The sequence below is a fragment of the Aptenodytes forsteri genome, unplaced genomic scaffold (assembly GCF_000699145.1).
Source record: "Aptenodytes forsteri isolate BGI_AS27 unplaced genomic scaffold, ASM69914v1 Scaffold119, whole genome shotgun sequence".
NCBI classification, from domain to species: domain Eukaryota; kingdom Metazoa; phylum Chordata; class Aves; order Sphenisciformes; family Spheniscidae; genus Aptenodytes; species Aptenodytes forsteri.
Window position 1 is genome coordinate 11,641,863 of NW_008796165.1, and position 19,053 is coordinate 11,660,915.

The 19,053-nt window shown below is 39.9% G+C and overlaps 1 protein-coding gene across 5 annotated transcripts in view; it reads left to right on the plus strand.

Moving 5' to 3' along the window:
- Positions 1-19,053, plus strand: part of FGGY (FGGY carbohydrate kinase domain containing) — a 149,808-nt gene that overhangs the window by 75,841 nt on the left and 54,914 nt on the right. For all 5 annotated transcript variants that reach the window (XM_009287409.2, XM_009287411.2, XM_019474173.1 and 2 more), the window contains one exon: positions 919-1,022. In XM_009287409.2, coding sequence (XP_009285684.1) covers positions 919-1,022 — 104 coding nt within the window. The remainder of the gene's footprint in view (positions 1-918; positions 1,023-19,053) is intronic.

Here is a 19,053-nt window from a genome sequence, read left to right on the forward strand (position 1 = left end):
GCATTGCAGATGCAGATGCAATGCACAAGTCTGGTGACAGTTTGCTAGTTGAAAAGTAATGCTCAAGAAAAAAAAAGACAAACAAAAGAATATTACTTGTTGGGCTGCTGCGTTTTGCTGGGTGCAGCACAACGTGATGCAAGAATTCAGCCTAGGAGAGGAGGAGGAGAGGGCAGGATTTCCACTTTAGCCTCCCCTTAAGTGAATTAAGCATGATGTGATACATGCTGAAGCTTGGCTGTAGGTCTGCCCCATTCTGTAAGCAAGCTCCTGGCTCCTCTCTGGCGTCGCCTGGTGTATGTTTCTGCTGTGGGCTGAGTGCTTGCTGAGTTTGTCCTCCTTCCTGTCCTGTCCTGCACACAGAAGCTCCTCAAAGCCAAGCACAGTTCCTCTTAGGGAAGGAGTAATCTTCCTTCAGATGATTCTGTCTGACATGGACAGAACAGCAGCAGCAGTCAAGACAACAAAACTGGCAGCCTTCCAGTCTCCTGTGAAGTTACCCCTTTCTCCAACTCGTCCCCTGACAAAACACATCATACAGTATATGCATGATAAACTGTGAACAAATAAACGTATCTGCAGTCTACCGTACTGCCTTTCACAACAGGCAGTCTTTTATTCTGCATGTTAGTGTACTACCTAAGAGAATAAAGGTCAGGTTATAGTCAAAATAACATTTAAAAATTATGATGATAAACATGAACATAGAAGAAATCATCTAGTGTCCTCATGTATCTGGAATAAAAATACATTTTAATCTGATTTGATAAAATAACTTTGTTTATTGACTAAGTAGACTTTTTTTTATTTGTGGCAGTGGTGTGAGATACTCGGCAATTATTTGTGGGTGGAAAAACTCTGTTTTGTGAGGGTTGGCTTGCTCTTCTTTAAAATAAAATTTTAATTTTATTTTAATAGGAGTAATTGGAGCAGATGTGAAAGGATATAACCTGCCATGTGAGAACCAGCCAATTACATCCCGAGTTGCTATGATCTGTGGAACATCTTCATGCCACATGGGGGTAGGTTGTATGCGTAGTCCTAATTTGTACAGAATATACTAACTAATGTTTTTGAAGGGAAAAATGACCTTTGTCCTTCTCACCCTTTTGCTTTTCCTTGATTTTTTTCTGGCGACTCTATCTTTACCTTTGGATATTAATTATATATTACCATGCATTTGCTATTAAGCAAGAACTTTAATAGTAGTAGAAATCAATACTGAAAAATGACATGGAAAGTAAAAACCACGATGCTGGAGTAGCTTAAAGAGCAGCCTGAAATCTGAGCCAAAGACTCTGAGCTTGAGTTATCCATGACAAGCCTGTCACTAATGTGTTACAGAATAGTGTCTTTGGAGAAGGAGTGCATGTCTTCAGTCACAGCTCTTCTCCCCCACCTCTTCACTTAATCAATATAAATCCTTCTAGCTCTGAAAGTTGCCATGATGTACAGAATTATGATACGTATCATGACTAAAAAGAAAGAAAAACCCCAATAAGCAATTTTCACTTTGCTAATTTTTCTCAGTGAATTAATACAAAAGCTTTTTCTGAGATTGCAATTAAAATTTAGTGTCTGCTTTTGAAATTTATACCTTTTTAAAATGTATGAGTCTGAAAGCATTCCATTTAGATAAGTACCCTTTTCCGCCACATTTTTTATTTAAAACTCATTTCGGTCTTAAATTTAGGCTGATTATAACTTGGATTTTTCCAAAACGAGCAAATGGCAATGGGAGTGCTAGAGGTGTTAAAGAGGACTAACATGCTTCATGGAGAGCGCTCCAGTAGACAAAAAGGAAGGAAGCTGACAATAAAACGTCAGGCTTAACAGTAAGTTAAGTTGTCTTCGTGGTAACAGCATGAATACGTGGTGATCTTGAGCATGAATAAATGGTGATCTTGTCACATGGATTGTAGTTCAGCAAAGCATTTAAGCACATGATTGAATTTAAAGATGTGAATAATCCCAGTATTGTGAAACAGAGCATTTAACAAAAGCTTACATCCTGTAGACCAATTGGAATATATTTGGATTCCGTCCTAAACAAAAGTTTCAAACCTCAAACTCCACCACTCTTAGCTTACTCTGTCTCTGAAAAATTACATTGGTATCTCTTTGTCTATCACAGGGCAGGTAGGGCACCCTGCAAATACCGGCTCTGGGGGAGGAAGTCACCCTTCAAGCCTGCCACTTCTTTTATTATTTCCGTTTTTTTGATGGAGGTGTTAGCCCTTTCAGAAGAAGCTGTTTGTGTGAACTCTTCCTAACCTGTTTCATTTAGCTGAGTTAGTTTAAATTGTTAAAATGACTTGGGTTAGTAGAGACATAATACTGGACCGAAATGAGCTGAGGAGCTTGCAGACAGTTTCCCCAAAAGTTCTAAGGGCAATGTTGAGCAGCTGGAAATGGGCCAGCTGGCTCTAACTTATTCTTTTAGTATAACTAGCCCTGGAGGAGGATATGTGTGTGGTTATTTATTAATTTTTAATATATGTATATTGGTAAGTTTTAACATAGACCCAGTTCACAACTATAGATTGTTTTCTTCCCAAACTAGAGCATGGCATATCAGTATAAACATTTTCACGGCACTTTTTGTGTGCATACTCCATGACCATGAGAGATGTGGCGCCATTAAATACGCTAATGTAACAGAAGTGACACGATAAAGTCCATGTTGATGTTAATCAATGTTCTGTTCTGTCATTAAAGCAACCCCAAAGTCGTATACAGACTGCACACCGTAGACAAGGTGGAACCTTTTAAGGCTCTTAATCACTTGAATGCAAACTCGGGAATAGATGCTTGTGCAGTTTTTGGCTAGATTTAAGTAGATTTTTATTTAAATGTAACTACTCAGCATTTTATAATCATTTCCTTAACTGCCTTCCTTCACTCATCTGCTCAGAGGTATAACAATCTCTAGCCAGCAGACAATAAGCAAATTCTAAACTTCTCTGGATTTAATATGTTAAAGGACTTAGGTTTACTGTTCTTTTATCTATTACCTGCATAGTCTGCATGAAGTGAATGTAGAGCACACAGAGCAGTTGTATTTGTGTTTTAATGAGACCTGTATGCAGCTGCATTTGGCTGAAATTAGCTGTTCCTTTTTTTAATTAGGGCTATAAAATGAAAGTATATTATACTTGTGTTTTGATAGAAATATATATTTTCTGTCTCCGTGTGCACCAAGGGACCCTCAGGGCTACAGAGATTAATCATCGAGTTTAATTTAATGCAGTGGGAGAGAGACCTGTGTGGTCAGGCGGGCATTAAAAAGTGCCTTTGATCTGCCTCAGGTGCACTGAGCCCCAGTGAGCCAGCAACAATAATACCTTTGTGAGATGATCAGAGACGAGAGAGGGAGAAAATGGCCTGTGTGGAAACTCAAGGCCGTCCTTTGTTGTGGTTCTGGCAAACGAAAGAGCCAACTGTCAGGAGAAATTCAGAAAACAGAAAGCAGGGTGAAAGTACGGTTGGATTTCTTTCAAGGGATTGTAACAGGAAACTGTTCAAACTAATCTGCTATGCTTTTCTTCCTCCCCCCCTTCCTCCTTTTTTGGTGAGGGCAGGGGTACTACTGTTGGTGTATGTGTGTTGGTACAGTATTTCCATTCTCTAGACCAAATACTCCATGAGTCACCGAAGCAGGTATTGCTTGAACACAGCATTTACTTTAAACTTTAAGAGAAACTACTCCATGACCCAGTTTTCATTACCTCAAGGACTGTAGAAATCTTGAACAAAAGACTTTGCTAATCATGCCTTTGATATTTTAGAAAGTACAAATGTGGAACCTAATTTTACTCATGGCTATAATAGTTTAATTTGTGGTAGAACTACCATTTTTAAGTGAGGATACGCTTTTGGAATTAGCCACTGACAGTTCGGGGTAATCAGACACATACAAAGCATTTTGTGTTTGTGTTGAGATACTTGAATAGCCCATGAAAGAAGCAAAAAGCATGTTGTAATTAGGTTACTGATCCAAGTCCAGGTCTGAGTTGGTAGTTGCTGAAAGTCACTGCCACCTCAGGGCTCATCCATTATCCATGAGGTAAAAGAAAAGACAAGATGGTTTTCTGAATATTTTTGGACAGTTATTCATTTTACATGATTCTCTGCTGCCTCCTTTGCCCTAGCAAAAGTCATCAGCAGAATTTGCATTTGGAATGGCAAATAAGCTGTCCTTTTACTTGTGAAGGATTGTCCCTTAGTTTAGGGCTGGGATTCGTTTGCTGTAGCTTTGATCTCTGTGCAGCATAGGTATTCCTTTCAAGTGACAGATACTCAGCAGCTGACTTTTCTGAGTAGGCTGCTGCATGTCATCATGCTTTGTAGACAGGGTCTGTAAGCTCCAGCACCCACATTTAGTTTTGGAACTTTTAGGAGACTTTCCTTGTGTAGCCATGGCGACTACACAAATGTGTGAGTAGTTTTTCGCAGTAAAATAGCAGCAGGTTTGAGGCCTTGAAATAGGAGCTTGCATGTTATTCCTAACTGGTAGTTTGCATGGGTCTAACAGACATGCCCTAACTTCTGGGAATAAGGTAATTGGTTTCCCTAAAAACCTGTCTTCCTGCCAGTGTCTTACGCGTTTTATGGGATATTTTAAAGGTTTCAAAAATCCTTTGTTTTCTTCTGAAACCTTTATGTGATCAGGGGGATTTCAGGTACAGATATCTGTATTATCTTGTCCCAGTCCTGAACACAAGCATGCTTGCCCTTTTGCAGATGTGTAAAACCACAAAGAATTGAGGTAACTCTCAGGTGCTACTTAGCAAACAGCAAAACAGTGATAGGAACAAGCAGTGTGACAGGGTACTTGTATACAGAAATTTCCTAGTATTCTTGGAGCAAATGCTCCAAGAAGCAGTACTGCTGCTTCTTTCTGGTAGTAAATCTTGCAGTTTCCCATACCTGATATCAGCATAGCACTCTTCTTGTGGGCGCTAAATTCCCATAATAAAACTTTGGTTTTCCTCAAACTGTAGGGTTTTTGTCAAAGAGAGTACAGGTTTGAGTAAACCTATGTGGCACCTAACAGACTAGGACCAGACTGGGACTGGTTTTTGGTTGTCAGAGGTTGTGAAGGGAGTATGAAGTAATTTAAAATGGTAAGCAGAAATAAATGATAGTTCTGGAGTGGAAATACTGAGAGTGCTGAGGGTATTGGAGTCACTATGGCATAGTGCCTCTCCCGCAGACTGGGACTTTTATGGAGGACAAGAAGGACATGCATACAGAGCTGCAAGATCCAGAAATATTGAAGCCCATTGTGAGAGAGAGCAGGGATCTTCTTTTGCAACACCCCATCTTCTCTTTTGTTGTCTGCAGTATGGGGTCCTTGCTAATCCTGTATGTGTACAGGATATGTGCTATTTATGCATATTGAATAAAGTAGGAGAGATCCACATAAAGTAGCCCTGTTCCTAAAATGTGTATAAACTCTCATTTCTGCCTATTTTGTGGTGAATTAGGCTCACTTAGAGATCAGTGTTCTGCTTTGCACTTGTCCCAGAACAGTTTTTCCATTATGAAAATATTTGTCATTCTTGCTCTAACACCTTTTTGGATTCACAGCTGAAGGAAGTAGCCAGAGCAGCTTCTAATGGGAACATTGTCTGGCTTGATTTCAGCTTACCGAGACGGGGGGCAGGGGTGTGTGTCCGAATTTGCTGGCATTTTGAGTCCCAAATATACAAGTTTTGTGTTCCTTCCTATCCAGAGTCTCTGATATTTTTTTCTGTCTTCATTTGGTGATGTGGTCTGTGTGCTTCTTCAGTCATTCCTTCTTCTTTATCAGCTCTCTGTACTCAGAACTTCTTTTTTGGGATTGTCAGGGAATCTTTTCAAGTTTAGATGGAGTATCTTCCTTTGCATCTGCTTTTGTTACTACTCTGACTCTTGTCATTGGAAACTGACTCACCTGGCTTGGTATGCAATTCTTTTTTCCCCAGGTGATAATGTGTATGTGGTTTGAAGCTTATAATTTAGTCATTTTTTAAATTGAAGAGGCACAAGTAATTTATCTTCTGTCTTTTCAGATTTACTACATGATCTAAAAGACAGAACTTGAGCAACTACACGAACAGCAAAATGGGCAGATCATTTTGTTGTCCCAGTGTTTAGTATGGATTATTTCAGGAAGAATATCCCATAGTATCTTTTACCAAGCCTGACTAGTCTTTGCCTGTTTTCTGCTAAAGGAACTTCAGCCCAATTTGCTTATTCTAAATTTGTTCATTTGATTCTCGTGATGACTGGTAAACACAATAGAGCTTCTTTGCTCCACAATATCCGCCCAAGCTGCCAGCTTTGTTCACACAAATAGAGTGTAAAGCACGTTTCCACCCCCAAAGCATGCACAGTACGTGTCCTTTGCAGTACATCCTGGAGTGGAGACTGCAGAGACATGCTGGCTCAAAGTGTTCTCATGGCCTGATCTCTGTAATCTCGGTGGGAGCCAGACCAGCAAGTGGATTCAGTGTATTTTGGCTCTGATACGAGAGTCTCCTCTTCAGAACATGCCACGTTGTTAAAGCAGCAGACTTTTGAGTAATTACCACACAGGGACTCCTCAGCTGCTTGAAATCATCTGTGATGAGGGGAAAACTTGCAGGGACTAAATAGGCTGGTACTTGCTTTGCCAGCTATATTTAATCTAGTGGGATGGCACTAAGCAACATGTTTCTGGAGAGTGAGTCGGAGGACTGCGTGCAGCACTTCAGCCTCGCACTCTTCAGTCACTGCTGCACATGCATCCCTGACATGAAACGTGCAGTCTCCGAGGGGACAGGGCCAGAAGCCCAGGGCAATGTGTCTGAGTGCCAACTGGCCGTGACCCAGGGTTTAGCAAAGGCAGCAATTTGTCCTTCTCCTGACCAGGGGAAAGGGGCTGGGTTTGGGAGGGTCAGGCGAGTGGGGAGAAGGGGGAGGAATGCAGTAGGAAAAAAAATAAAAACAAAAGCAAACCTACTGAAGCTAAGGCAGTCTAGACAAGTTTTTGAAATTATCTGTGCGAGCTTTATGAAATTGATAAGTGCCTGCCCTCTTGGTTTTTTAATATTCTTCTCTTCTGTAAGGCCTGTTCTGCACATGAGTCACAGAGCTAGTGTCTTTCAAATGGGAGAAATAAATTAGTATCACAGGAACCTCTCCCTTGCTCTGTTCTCATTCAGTTCAGTTCTGCTGGCTTATGTATTGCATTTGGCAGCAGTCACAGTGCTGACTTCCCAGCTAATGAAGACGTTTTACGTTCAGGGAGGGCTGCATGAAATGAAAACCACATTTACTTCATGGCTGTTGTTACAGGTTGCCCGTCCTTAGTGTACACAGATTTAGCCTTCTGAGGATAAGGTCACAGAGTCTATTTACGTGCCTTTTCAGCCTACGGCCTTAGAAGGGTTATATATCCATAAAATTGCCGCCACCTTCTACTTGTCCCTCAAAGAAGTCCTCCACATCCTTTTTTAATGAGACTGTCTTGTTCCATGTTCTAGCATCCTGGGTTTGAAAAAGAAACAAACAAAACTGTAATATCCCCTTTGCTGGCATTAATTTGACATTGTATGCTTTGTTCGCTTTGTTTTGTTTTTAAAAGGCGAGAAGTAAAATATTTCTGCTAGCAGGGTATATAAAAGATTGTTGCTTTTCTGACCTCCTTATTATATTAATAAAAGCTAGGAAGACTTCAGTAGTGATGGGAGATCATGTGCAGGCAGCCTCCAAAACCCAAAGCACTTACTTGCAGAACTAGTAAACCACAAAGCTTAAGATCTTGAAATGTAAATAGGAAGTTGGAGAGTTTACTTTAGAGCCAGCAGTGGTGAGTCTGTATAATGTTTATTTCTGCTTGCCTCCCAGCCTTTCCTAAAGCTTGGCAGAGATGAAAGGGAGGCTTTCTCAGTAAATGAGTTATTAAAAGTTTTTCTTATGAGCAAGATTCCTTTGTTCCTGGCCTGACGTTAATTCAAAGCTCAGGTATGCCTTGGTGACTGGGAGAATGGGACATTCCTACTTAGTGTATGCCTGTCAGAGACATCCAAGTTTCACGCCCCATCACTTTGCTGGTAATCAACCTGTTCAGGGGAATGTAGCTGAAAGCAATACAATCTCTATTGTATGTAAACCAGATAATGCTTAGTAACATGTCCATAAAACTGTGCAGTCAACTCTCCTTCCCTTTTGTGAACAGATCATTTGAGTTTAAAGACTCAAAGAATAGATGTGGACAGAGCGAATGCTTTGAAAAATATTCTGCTTGGAGATGATATGAAGGCTGATATTCTAGAGACATCTCACTGACATCAGTGAAAACGCTTGCTTTGAAAATTCCAACAGACATGGTGGTTTCCATACTGCGGTTAACTGTAACCTACCCTGTGTGACACAGAGCAATGTATTATGGTGTCAGATTTGTAATACTAAGCCTTTCTGCAGTGTCTTCTCTTCAGTGGTCTTGGGGATCTTTGCAACAGTGAATGAATGGGGTAAGAGAGTAAGGACTGTTATTCTGGTTTTATTAGGTGGGAGACTGAGACACTTCATAGTTTAGTAGGTTTGTAATTGTTATGTCTTTACTTTTACAAACTGCACCTATGCAGTGCTTTGGGAGTGTATGACATCTGAGTTGGAAATTTTGCCTTGTATATTGCAAGGTTCTTCCGTGTTCTAAAATGAAAGCATTTACACACTACAGACAACAGTGTATTGCACTGTATGATAAACAATGTGTAAACCAGAGATCTGTTTTCTTCCTTCCTTGGATTTTCTATTCTTTTTGATGTGAGCACAATGGATATAAAGGTTTATGTTGGGCTTCCTCCAGGTCTGACTGCTCATAGGGCTCCTCTCGTGTTCCTCACTCCTTCTCCTACATTTTGCCTTAGAAAGGGTGAGCACGAGAAACTGAGCTTCTTATGTTGACACTAGTAAGATTTATCTGCTCTGGCTGCCGGAAACACTGGGCTGCCTAATTTGGGCCTCTCTACTTAAAGCAGTGTGGGATTGAAGGTTACCTGTTAGTAGGTCTAGCTCTAGAAGCTAGTACCTTGCACCTTTATTTCCTAACTATAACAGTTGTATATTTTAATACGGTTTGGGGTTTTTGTTTCTTCTGTTGTAGGAAGGAGATTGTATTCTGGATTCTGTAGCTAGGAAAGTTATAAAATTGTCTTCCTTCGTTGATGTTCAGATAGCATAGCATCACTCCATTGTAGGGGACAGGTTAAAGCAACTTAATTTTGATTCGTTCTTTATGTATCATTATTCTCGTTTTTGTTCATGAAAGTCCATCAGCAGCAGCGGCCCTTCATTGCAACAGAAGATTTTTATCCTTCCTTTTCTATATTCTTCAAAGTGATGATATCAGATTTGACAGGTACAACACCCTGATCAATGCTGCAAACCAACCAATTCTGATTGCTCCTCTCTAGACCCAGAAGAATGTATTAGCCTGAAGCCCACAGTCTTGAGCAAACCCGAGTGTCTTCCTGGAGTGTTCTGTTCTGAAGAGAGCTGGATAGGGGATTTCCCTCAAATCACAAGCATATTTACGTATAATGAATGGCCTTTCCAGATCCCTTGTTTATATTGCTTTTGTGAGTAGGCATGAATTTATTAAACAGCCTGCTTATTCTGTGTGTCTAGATCTCAGGGTGAACAAAAAGGACTCCTTTTTGTGCTCCTTTTCTTACAAGAACTTAACTGAACTGTAAAAGAGTAACTAAAATACAAATGAAATGAGATATGATAAGGGATATCCATGGTCATCAGTTAGGCTGTCTCTGGGCCCTGAAACAATTAAATATAATTTTCAAGGAAATACAGTAATTGTATGAAAAACAACTTAGTAGTTTTCTGTTAGTTTTAAAATTTTGGAATTAGCCATATTTGCAATGATTAGTGTGGAATTTGGGGTCAAAATCCCAGATTTTGTTTAGTGTTGCTGGTTTGCTGTATGATTCTGTCAGATTGTTGCCTTTCCTTAGTTTACCCACTTGCAATATGAGCATGAAACTGAAGCTGTGCAGACAGAGATCTTTCTAATGAAATGTGTGATATGTGAGTGCTGGGTACTAAGGACTCCATGGTCCAAAGTGACATAGATGCAGTGATATTTCTAAGTGTCTTTTTACTTTTCTTAACAGCAACAAATCCCCCAGTCAGGCAAACTTCATCAGTATTTGGGCAGTAGGCCTGTTACTGAGGCTTTTTTCCTCCATTTCCAATTTTATTCAGCCTCTCATGAATCAGTAGTTCTTCATCTAAGTTTCCTGTTGCTGCTCCAGCTGTGGGTAGGGGAAGATCTTAGAATGGGCAAGGTTTATTAGGGAGAAAGTAAATCTCTCATAATCATTCTGGAAGCAAAATTAGGAGAAGCATTAGCTGCTGCTTTTCTCCCAGCGTCAGCTGGGAATCACAGTTTATGCTGAGTTCATTGTTTATAACTGGGGGTGAAGGCCTGAGGTCCTCTCTCAGTGTTTACTCTGTCCTTGGGATTTTGTCTCAGTAAGTAGGGGCTGAATAAACACCAAGTAAGGTTCTCAGGATTTACCCATTTAGTTATTCAAATGTTTAAAAATATGTTTAAAATAGTGTGTGATAGCATATCCCATATAATGTAAATCTGCTTCCTGTAACTCAGGGGTATTGCAGAAGAAGATTTATTTTACCTGTAAGTATGATACTATTGTTGGTAGTGGCCTTCACTAATATAGAAGGAATACTTACCTAATGGTGAAAAAGAAAAATAAATATCTAAAATGAACTGTATTATGCAATAAATAAATAAGAAAGGCCTTAAGGTACATGGGAACGGCATCCAGAGTAGATAAATACACCAGACCTCATTTGATAAGGTTTTGGTTTTCCTTGGTATTTCCCATTGATTGCAGTAAGAACTGCAGGTTTCGAAGAATAATTCTCCCCCATAAGTAATAAGGTTAGGAATAATACCTACATGCAAAACCCCCTTGAGTTTCCTGTTTAAATGCCACATCTGAGACTTCTTCCCCAGCCTTGCCTTGAATTTCTGTCACATCAGCTACTAAGCTCCCAAGTTCTTCAGGATTGTCAACACCCGATACAGTGAGTTGACCAGATTGGGATTATCAAGACTTGGACTACTTAGCATGCATATTAGAGGTAACTGTGAAAATACTTTTTGAGAGAAGACAAGTATCTTGCGATACAATCTCCAGGAAAGGGTATGAGACAGGATAGCTCGTATTTTCCTACAATTGACAATTCTGCCATCAGCTCTTTGGGAAAAGGTCAGTGCTAGAAACCTCTTGTAGAGACCCTCTGTTCCTGTGCTGACCCAGCATGTCATGCTGCTGTCTTCTAGCCACAGTGACAAGGACTGGGCCTGCCTTGGACTACACAAAGAGCTTGGCTGGGACGCTTGGTGGGGTTTTCTTAAGTATTATTTGGAGGTGGAGTTGTTTTTGTATCTGGTGAGTGAAGTGCAGCATCCATCAGTATTTGTGACACAGCTGTTCCGTGTGCACAGTTCCTAACCTTTCAGGTTGGGATGAGGTCTTGCTAGTCTCGTAAAATAAGATAGTGCTGCAAGTGGTATCTGAGGCGTGCTTCTTTAGGAACAAGAACTGAAGTTGAAGGGCTGTGAGCTAAAGGAGTAATTCTGAAACACTTAAAAAACTCCAGTGTTCTTGTAAAAGAATTACATTGATCTACAAGTCAGCATTATAGTAAATTTCTTTTCTAATGCGCAAATGGAGCTTTCTACTGAGAGATTACTAAGGTTCATGAAAAACATGTTTTGTTTGCAATCTCAGACAGTCACTTTTGAAGACTTGGTCTCTTGTGCTGGTTGGAAGTAAGAACAGAAATTTGCTTGAACCTCAACTCTCTGCAGGCTTGGGAGCACATTCTGGGGAAGAATTATTGTATGTTTACCCTGTTCCTATGTTCTTCCCTAAGGCATCTGTTACTGGCCACTGTTAACAACAGGTTAGCGGGCTATATGGATCTTTGGTTTGACTTTTTGATTTTATTTTTTTAAAACATTGAGAAGAGTTAGTTCATATTGTGCTGAGCTTTCAGGAATTTAATTTACCATAGCAGCAAATTGTAGTGTTATAAAGTGCATATTTAAAATGGCCTGCAGTTGTCTGTGCTGGAAGATTTATAATCTTCACATAAACTGGCATTTTGTGACAGTAAGTATCTATCATTGGAAGAGAAGTAAAAATAAATGGGTGGTATAAATTGTTCTAGCTCATTTGAGGCCCTATATCCCCAGTGAGCTATTGTTATGAGAGGCACAGAAGTAACTGCTGTGAGTCATGGAGCAGCATTGCTTTAGAAGGGTACATAATAGCATTTCAGCAGAGGACACAAGTAGAAGCTATGGTGTAACCAGACAACCTCTCAGTCCATTTATCAAAACACTTGTAGTTCCCATTTCAAGGAAGGCGACACAGTAAATATGAGCAAAAAAAAAGGTTAATCTGTATATCTGTATCCAGACATTTCACTAAATAAAACAATAAAATAAATCAATGCAGAACTGCTAGTGCTTAACTGCTTAGCAAAAAGCTGCTGAATCCATCAGGAATGTGGGCTTTTTTTTTCTGTTTTGGATCTTGAAAACAATTTAGCAGATTAAAGGTCTTTTTTTGCCAATTTATGTAAGAAACCTTGACCTTTGGGAATATAAAGAAAGGGATGATATGCTACTGTGCGCCTGTTGTATACTTTCCCAAGCTGAAACATAAAATATGCTTAGTGTTAATGGATACTGATAAAAGGCAGAAGTAAATGTATGTGAACATTCACACTTGGAACAGTCAAAATTCATCTAGTTTAAAGGTTTTGTTTCAAAGCTGAGCATTCGGTCAGGGTCCTTGATAAGACAGTTGAAGTTCTTGCATCTCTGATTTAGGCAGATGGAAATGGTGAACACTGAATGAGTCTGGAATGATTACCCATGAATTCATTCTTATTTAACTTCTTCCAGAGCTGAAACTCTCAAGTTGTCCCAGGCTTAGTTCCAAGTTTGCTTCCTGGAATAAACACAGGTTTACAGGGAGGTTAACCTCACACCCAAGGAATAAAAACTTACAGGGGTGCAAATTTTCTGTGGAGGACACCACTATTGTTTTTCTGTGTCTGGGGAGGGCAAACCGAGGGACAGTTCTAGAGGCAGATGCTGTGCTTAGACTTCTCTCTGCTCCCATTGTGATCTCCTGGAGACCTATCTCATATATGACTGAATGACCTAACTGCTAATCTGAAACTACTCTGTAGACCCTCCTGGCCTCACCTCGTACTGATACAGAAGCTGTTTGATCCACTTGCTCCAGCCCCTCTCTGGGGACGGTTCTCAGTTCTTGGGTCCAGTGTCTCAACCATCTGACAGTTCCTCATAAAACTCTTCTTTCTACAAAGAAAACAGCATCATTCTTCTACAAGGAAAACAAGTACATCTACCCCCCTAACACCTTTTAGTTTGTGATATCTTTTTAGAAGACCATCTGTTGGATCACAAGCAGCCTCCCCAGCCCATTGGTCTCAGGAGTACTATTCTACCATCTTGGTCTTTTTGCTTGTTGCTCAATTCGAAGGGTAGATTTTATTGCTCAGATTTTCTGTTCATTGGTTTCAGTTTTACCTGAACAGTGTTCAGGACTTGCCTCTTTATGACAGGAGTCTCAGGATCCAACTTCCAAGATGGTAGAGCTACCTAACCCCAAGCTGCCATTCTCTTCCATCACATGTGAGGTTAGTGACCCTGATTCATATATATGACTCGGAGTTTTTTAGTGCTTCATGGGTGGATTACCCACATGAATGCAAATATGAGAGTCTGCTGCTCATAGTGGGTCAGTAAAGTCATCACTCAACTGTGAGGAGATGGCTGGCAGAAATCTGCCAGCTCTCTGTGGTCTCATAGAAAGTTGAGAAGTTTGTGTCTATTCCAGAACACTGATTTTATTTTTCTCCTCTCTAATTGCTTGTCTCACAAAGTGGCTACAGGTAACATTGTAGCATGATTACTTAATGCTCCTGATACAGATACCATTAAGCCATGCTCCTCTTCTAGCTTGTGCTGTTACTTCCAAACACGCATGTCCTATTACAGTTCCCATCCTTTGCAAACAGCAGGCAAATTTCAGGAAACAGTTGAAACAGGACTTGAAGAACACGTTCAGATGTGGCCCTCTCAGCTTCTGTGGCCACAACGCTCTTGGGTAAAGATAAGATGAGGTGGCTGAGAGATGCATCGCATCTCCTAACACTTCCTTGCACTTGTTTTCCATGGTGTATCATCTGCTTTTAAACAGTGGGTCATGGATCATGTGTTTGTGTTATCTCTAATCCGCCTCACAACTCCTTTATTATGGCATAGAGAGAGATAATGAGAATATAGGTTGTAGGCTCTCTCTTATGCTTTTATCAAAAAGTACATGGAGGGACAGGCTCCATATGTACAGCTAGGAGAAGATTTGTTTGAATGGGAAGGAGCTACAAGGACATTGCTGGTAGCCTTGTGAGAGTTTGATGGCTAAGTATCGTACATTGTTTGGATTTCAGTATCATTTCTGAACTGGAGCACCCACTCTGGTTTTGTTCTGTCGTGAGGAGAAAATTAATCGGGAAGGTTTAATGCAGCCCTAACAACTTGACTTTGTTACAGTTGAGTTTCCTGGCTCTGATGAGGTAGGCAATATATAGTGAAAATGAAATATATACTCATCCTATTTGACAAAATCACGCTTGAAATTTTGTTCTCTCTCTCTGTCTATCTCTGTCTCTCATTTTGCTAATATCTTTTCCGGGCTGAAAAGGAGATTTATAAAAATACATTTTTTGGCAGAGAAGTGATATATTATTAACATTTCACCATTTTTAAATAGATAATAGTAAGGCAAAGAAAATGAAGGACATTTTGCTTCCAATATAATTTTCATTTTTTCCTGTTTTTATATTCTGCTTTTGAATATGGAGTTTTGAGTGCAAAGAGACGAAGTCAAAAGTTTACAGTAGGAGAGGTAGGTACCGTATTTTCCCCTCAGGAAAATGGCAGAATTTCATAATGCGAAAAATACTATTCTTTTTAAAACAAATCTCAGTTGTCTGGCTTTGCTGGTTAATACTTGGAGGCTGATATCATTGCAAGCTTCTTTCATAAGATTAGTATTAAAAGAAAAAAAAAATTAAAATCCTGTTGTATGATCAAGTAATAAGAGTACAGGCAGATGAAGAAATTAACTGAGTAATCTATAGTCTGTATTTGCACGATGTCAGCAACTCTGCAGTAGCGCTCCTGGCCCTGGTTTCCTGTGGAATGTGCAAGGTCCCTGGGATCTGTCACATGATACACCACAGAAAGATGATGAGTAGAGGTGGTTTTGCCGGGCAACTGACCTCCTAGTTTTGCCCATAATAATTTATTCATGTGGCTGTACCCTAAGACATACTAATACCATACATACCATTGGCTGAAAACTGATGCAGCGTATTGAAAAAAAAGGCATAAAATACCCATAGTCAGCTCAGATGAAGAGGCTGGCCCTGGCCGCTGTCTAAAAACGAGCTGCCTTGTAGAGGGGTCTGTTGCCCTGTTAAGGAGTACAGTGAGTTAGTTAAGCCCCATAGCATCCATTGTCAGAAGGTTTTCTCAGAAATGCAACTTCAAACTGGCTTCTGGTGGCAGACCTCCAGAAAAGCTGCTTATGAAAGTGCAGCCTGTGACCTCTTGCATTCCTTGCTCTTGGCAAGGGCCTGATCTATTGCATTTTAAAAGGTAAAATAAAATATAGCTGAGTAAAACAGGGGTTTTTTTTGCTAAATTTGATTTTGTTGTTGTTGTCAGTTTTAAGCAACATTTTAATTGATGTGTTTAAGTGTTTTAATAACCAGGATCCTCTGGGTGAGGGGGGAAACCCTAAACACTGTCTTATAGTTTCTGCTGGTGGATTATTTTTAAAGCAGTAAATGTTTGAGTATGTGGTCATCCCCTTGAATGAGGAGCATGCCTAGTAAAGTCATGTCCAGTTCTCAGTTTTTGAAGCGTGCCTAAGGAGCTAGTGTGATGTTCTTAAAGACAAAGTGCTGACTGCAGGAACTGTCTTCAAGAACTCTCTTGTTCCCTACTTTTAGAAAATGAAGAACATGAACATGCGGAAGCAAGCAGATTTCCTTCTTCTTCTTCTTCTTCTTCTTCTTCTTCTTCTTCTTCTTCTTCTTCAGGTGTCTCTCACCTGTATGGACATTTGCTACCACTCTTAATTATAGACACTAAAAAACTAGGGCCAACATACTTCCTACGGGTAGGTGCCCAATTCCACATTTGGATACCTAAACAGCTGGCTTCATGTTCTAAGTTTCTAAGCCAGAAATCAATGGGAAATGGGAGTCTTTGGCTTTTTTCATCTAAGTATCTCGTTTGAAGAGGTGTCTCTCACCTGTATGGACATTTGCTACCACTCTTAATTATAGACACTAAAAAACTAGGGCCAACATACTTCCTACGGGTAGGTGCCCAATTCCACATTTGGATACCTAAACAGCTGGCTTCATGTTCTAAGTTTCTAAGCCAGAAATCAATGGGAAATGGGAGTCTTTGGCTTTTTTCATAATCGGAGTATTTATTTAAGTGTCTAAATACAAGTGTTAGCCCAGATCTTCAGACAGTATAAATCAACAGATCTCCATGGAAGCTGATGGTTAATATGCTGGTTTGTACAAGTTGAGGCTTTGGCTCCCAAGGCTGGAAAGCACCGGTCCAGATGAATTTCTCTTTATACACTTAAATATCAAGTACAGGTTGAATAACTAAAAGTATTGTGATTCATCATGTTCTTTCATTAAAAATCATAAGATTTAAAAAATTTTCAAATACCTTTCCTTAATTAGCCTTTAATAAAAAAAATCTCACAGTGGAAATGTTTAATAATCTCAGTCCAGTTTTTCTCTAATTAAATTTTGTAAGATATAAAGCCAGGTTGTGCAGTATATAGTCCCATTGCATAACTCACCTGAAATATTTTCAGAGATGAGGCAATCAAGTTGCCCTGCGAGTGTGGTTTCTTTACTGGGCATTAATCACATACCTTGTTTGGTCTGTAGTTTGCAGACCAGTTAATGTTTTATGGAAAATTTAGAAAATTAGAAATAGTTCTGCATGCATGTCATTCACATTTTGCTGCCCCTCTCGTAAGGGTTACTATTTGGAATAATAGCTAACAGTAGTCCCTAAGAATTCATCTGTGTCTCCTACTTTTAGGTTGTACTGAAAGTTTTGTCTGGAAAATAACTAAAGCAGGGATTGAACTGGAATACTAGCTCCAATTCATCGTCAGAGATTTCAGATCCCAGTCTGCATTTTGATGCATACTATCTGTATGTTTCTAATTCCAGTAATTTTTACTTCAGGGTGTTACTGTGGTTGTGATTGGTTTGCTTTTTGTCATAAAAGTTTGTGATATTACCAAGTGCAGAATAAGCAGCAAAATCAAAAAGTTGTTTATTTTAATATTGTCATACATGTCTTTTGTGGGTCTACTGCACTTGCTGAGCTGCTGGACTGAAATGTGCTGGACCTGTGTTCTTAATGTTATTGTGGTGTGTAAATAAGCAGTATCATTGCCTTCTCCCTCGGCCTCTCAATTACATTTTCTGGGCATGAACTCTCCTCTGAGACCCCTCGGGCCAATTACCTCAGGCCCTGCGAGCTAAATAGGCACATACGCCTCTGCCAGAGCTCCACTCCTGCAGGCAGTCGTCCTTTACACTTACCTCGCATGGTACTAAAGGCAGTGAGGGGACCCGGGTGACATAAAAACATGTCTTTACTACAGCCAACACAAAAGAAACCAGCTTGGGCAAAACAATAATACTGAATACGTGTTTCTGTTTCAACTTGCCCACTACAGGCCACTCTCTGGCCGTAAGTTTACGCTCTGGGCAATGCCCAGAACCCTTTGATTCTCTTCCATGATTTTTTCTGGTTTGGATGATATCTGCCTTTCTCTCTGTCTCTTTCAACCTTGCCTGGCTCCACAGAAATCTTACCTTGCAGCATCTTATACTGCAAAAATATTGCCTGATGTCTTTGAATATTTTTTTTGGTTGCACAACCTCGATAGACATAGTTGGACAATTTTGTTTTGCTTTGATTTATTCTGCTGCCATTCCCATAACCAAATGGGAGTCTCTAAGGTTTAGTAACTTTCCAGGTCTCTGGGTTTGGTAAACCTGTGACATAACGTTGGCAACCAATGATGGAGCCTATGTTCAGCAAGGCATTTATGAAAATGATTTCATCACATAAGCCAGAATTCTTCAACTGCATGTAAACAGATTACCAAAATCATCTGTGGACAGATGTGTTCAGGCAGAATCCTGAAGTCCCTGTTCTGTATCTATGTTGTTGTCGCTCAAGTAACTTCCATGCTTCCAGTGGGATAAAGTTAGCTCTGTGCAAAAATTTTTGTGGCCTAGTCTTAATATCATTGCAGAGCAACTCTGTCACTGTGGATGGCCCACGGGATGCCAGCCTGTCACATGGAAGAGAGCTATGTGACTTGCCACCACAAGCTATGCAGCTACATAGCAAACCGATGATGGCCAGGGGACATAAGCTTAAAATATAATCAAATAAATTACTGGTGGTATATGACCTATAGGAATTGGAATATTAATAAATTTTAATTTCCTTTGTGTTCTGAAGTACATTTCTTGTGTCCCACGACCTTATTTTCTTAAATATATTTTACATCAGGTTAAAGCTTGAATGCTGTTGCATGTTTAATACGTAATTACTGCTAATAATATTTTAACAAGTTGACTCTACTCACCATAGTCTCAACCTAGAGAATTGCCTCCAGAGTTATGGGGAAGTTTGGTTTTAAACCCATTTAGTTCTTGAGAAATAATGCCAGGATGGCAATTTTAGAGTAGGCATCAGTTCACTGAAAATACAATTGCATGCTCCAACTCCACCCAGTTAATATATATGCCACCAGAAAGTGCTGTTATTAAATCACACATTCAGTAGCTATTAATATGACC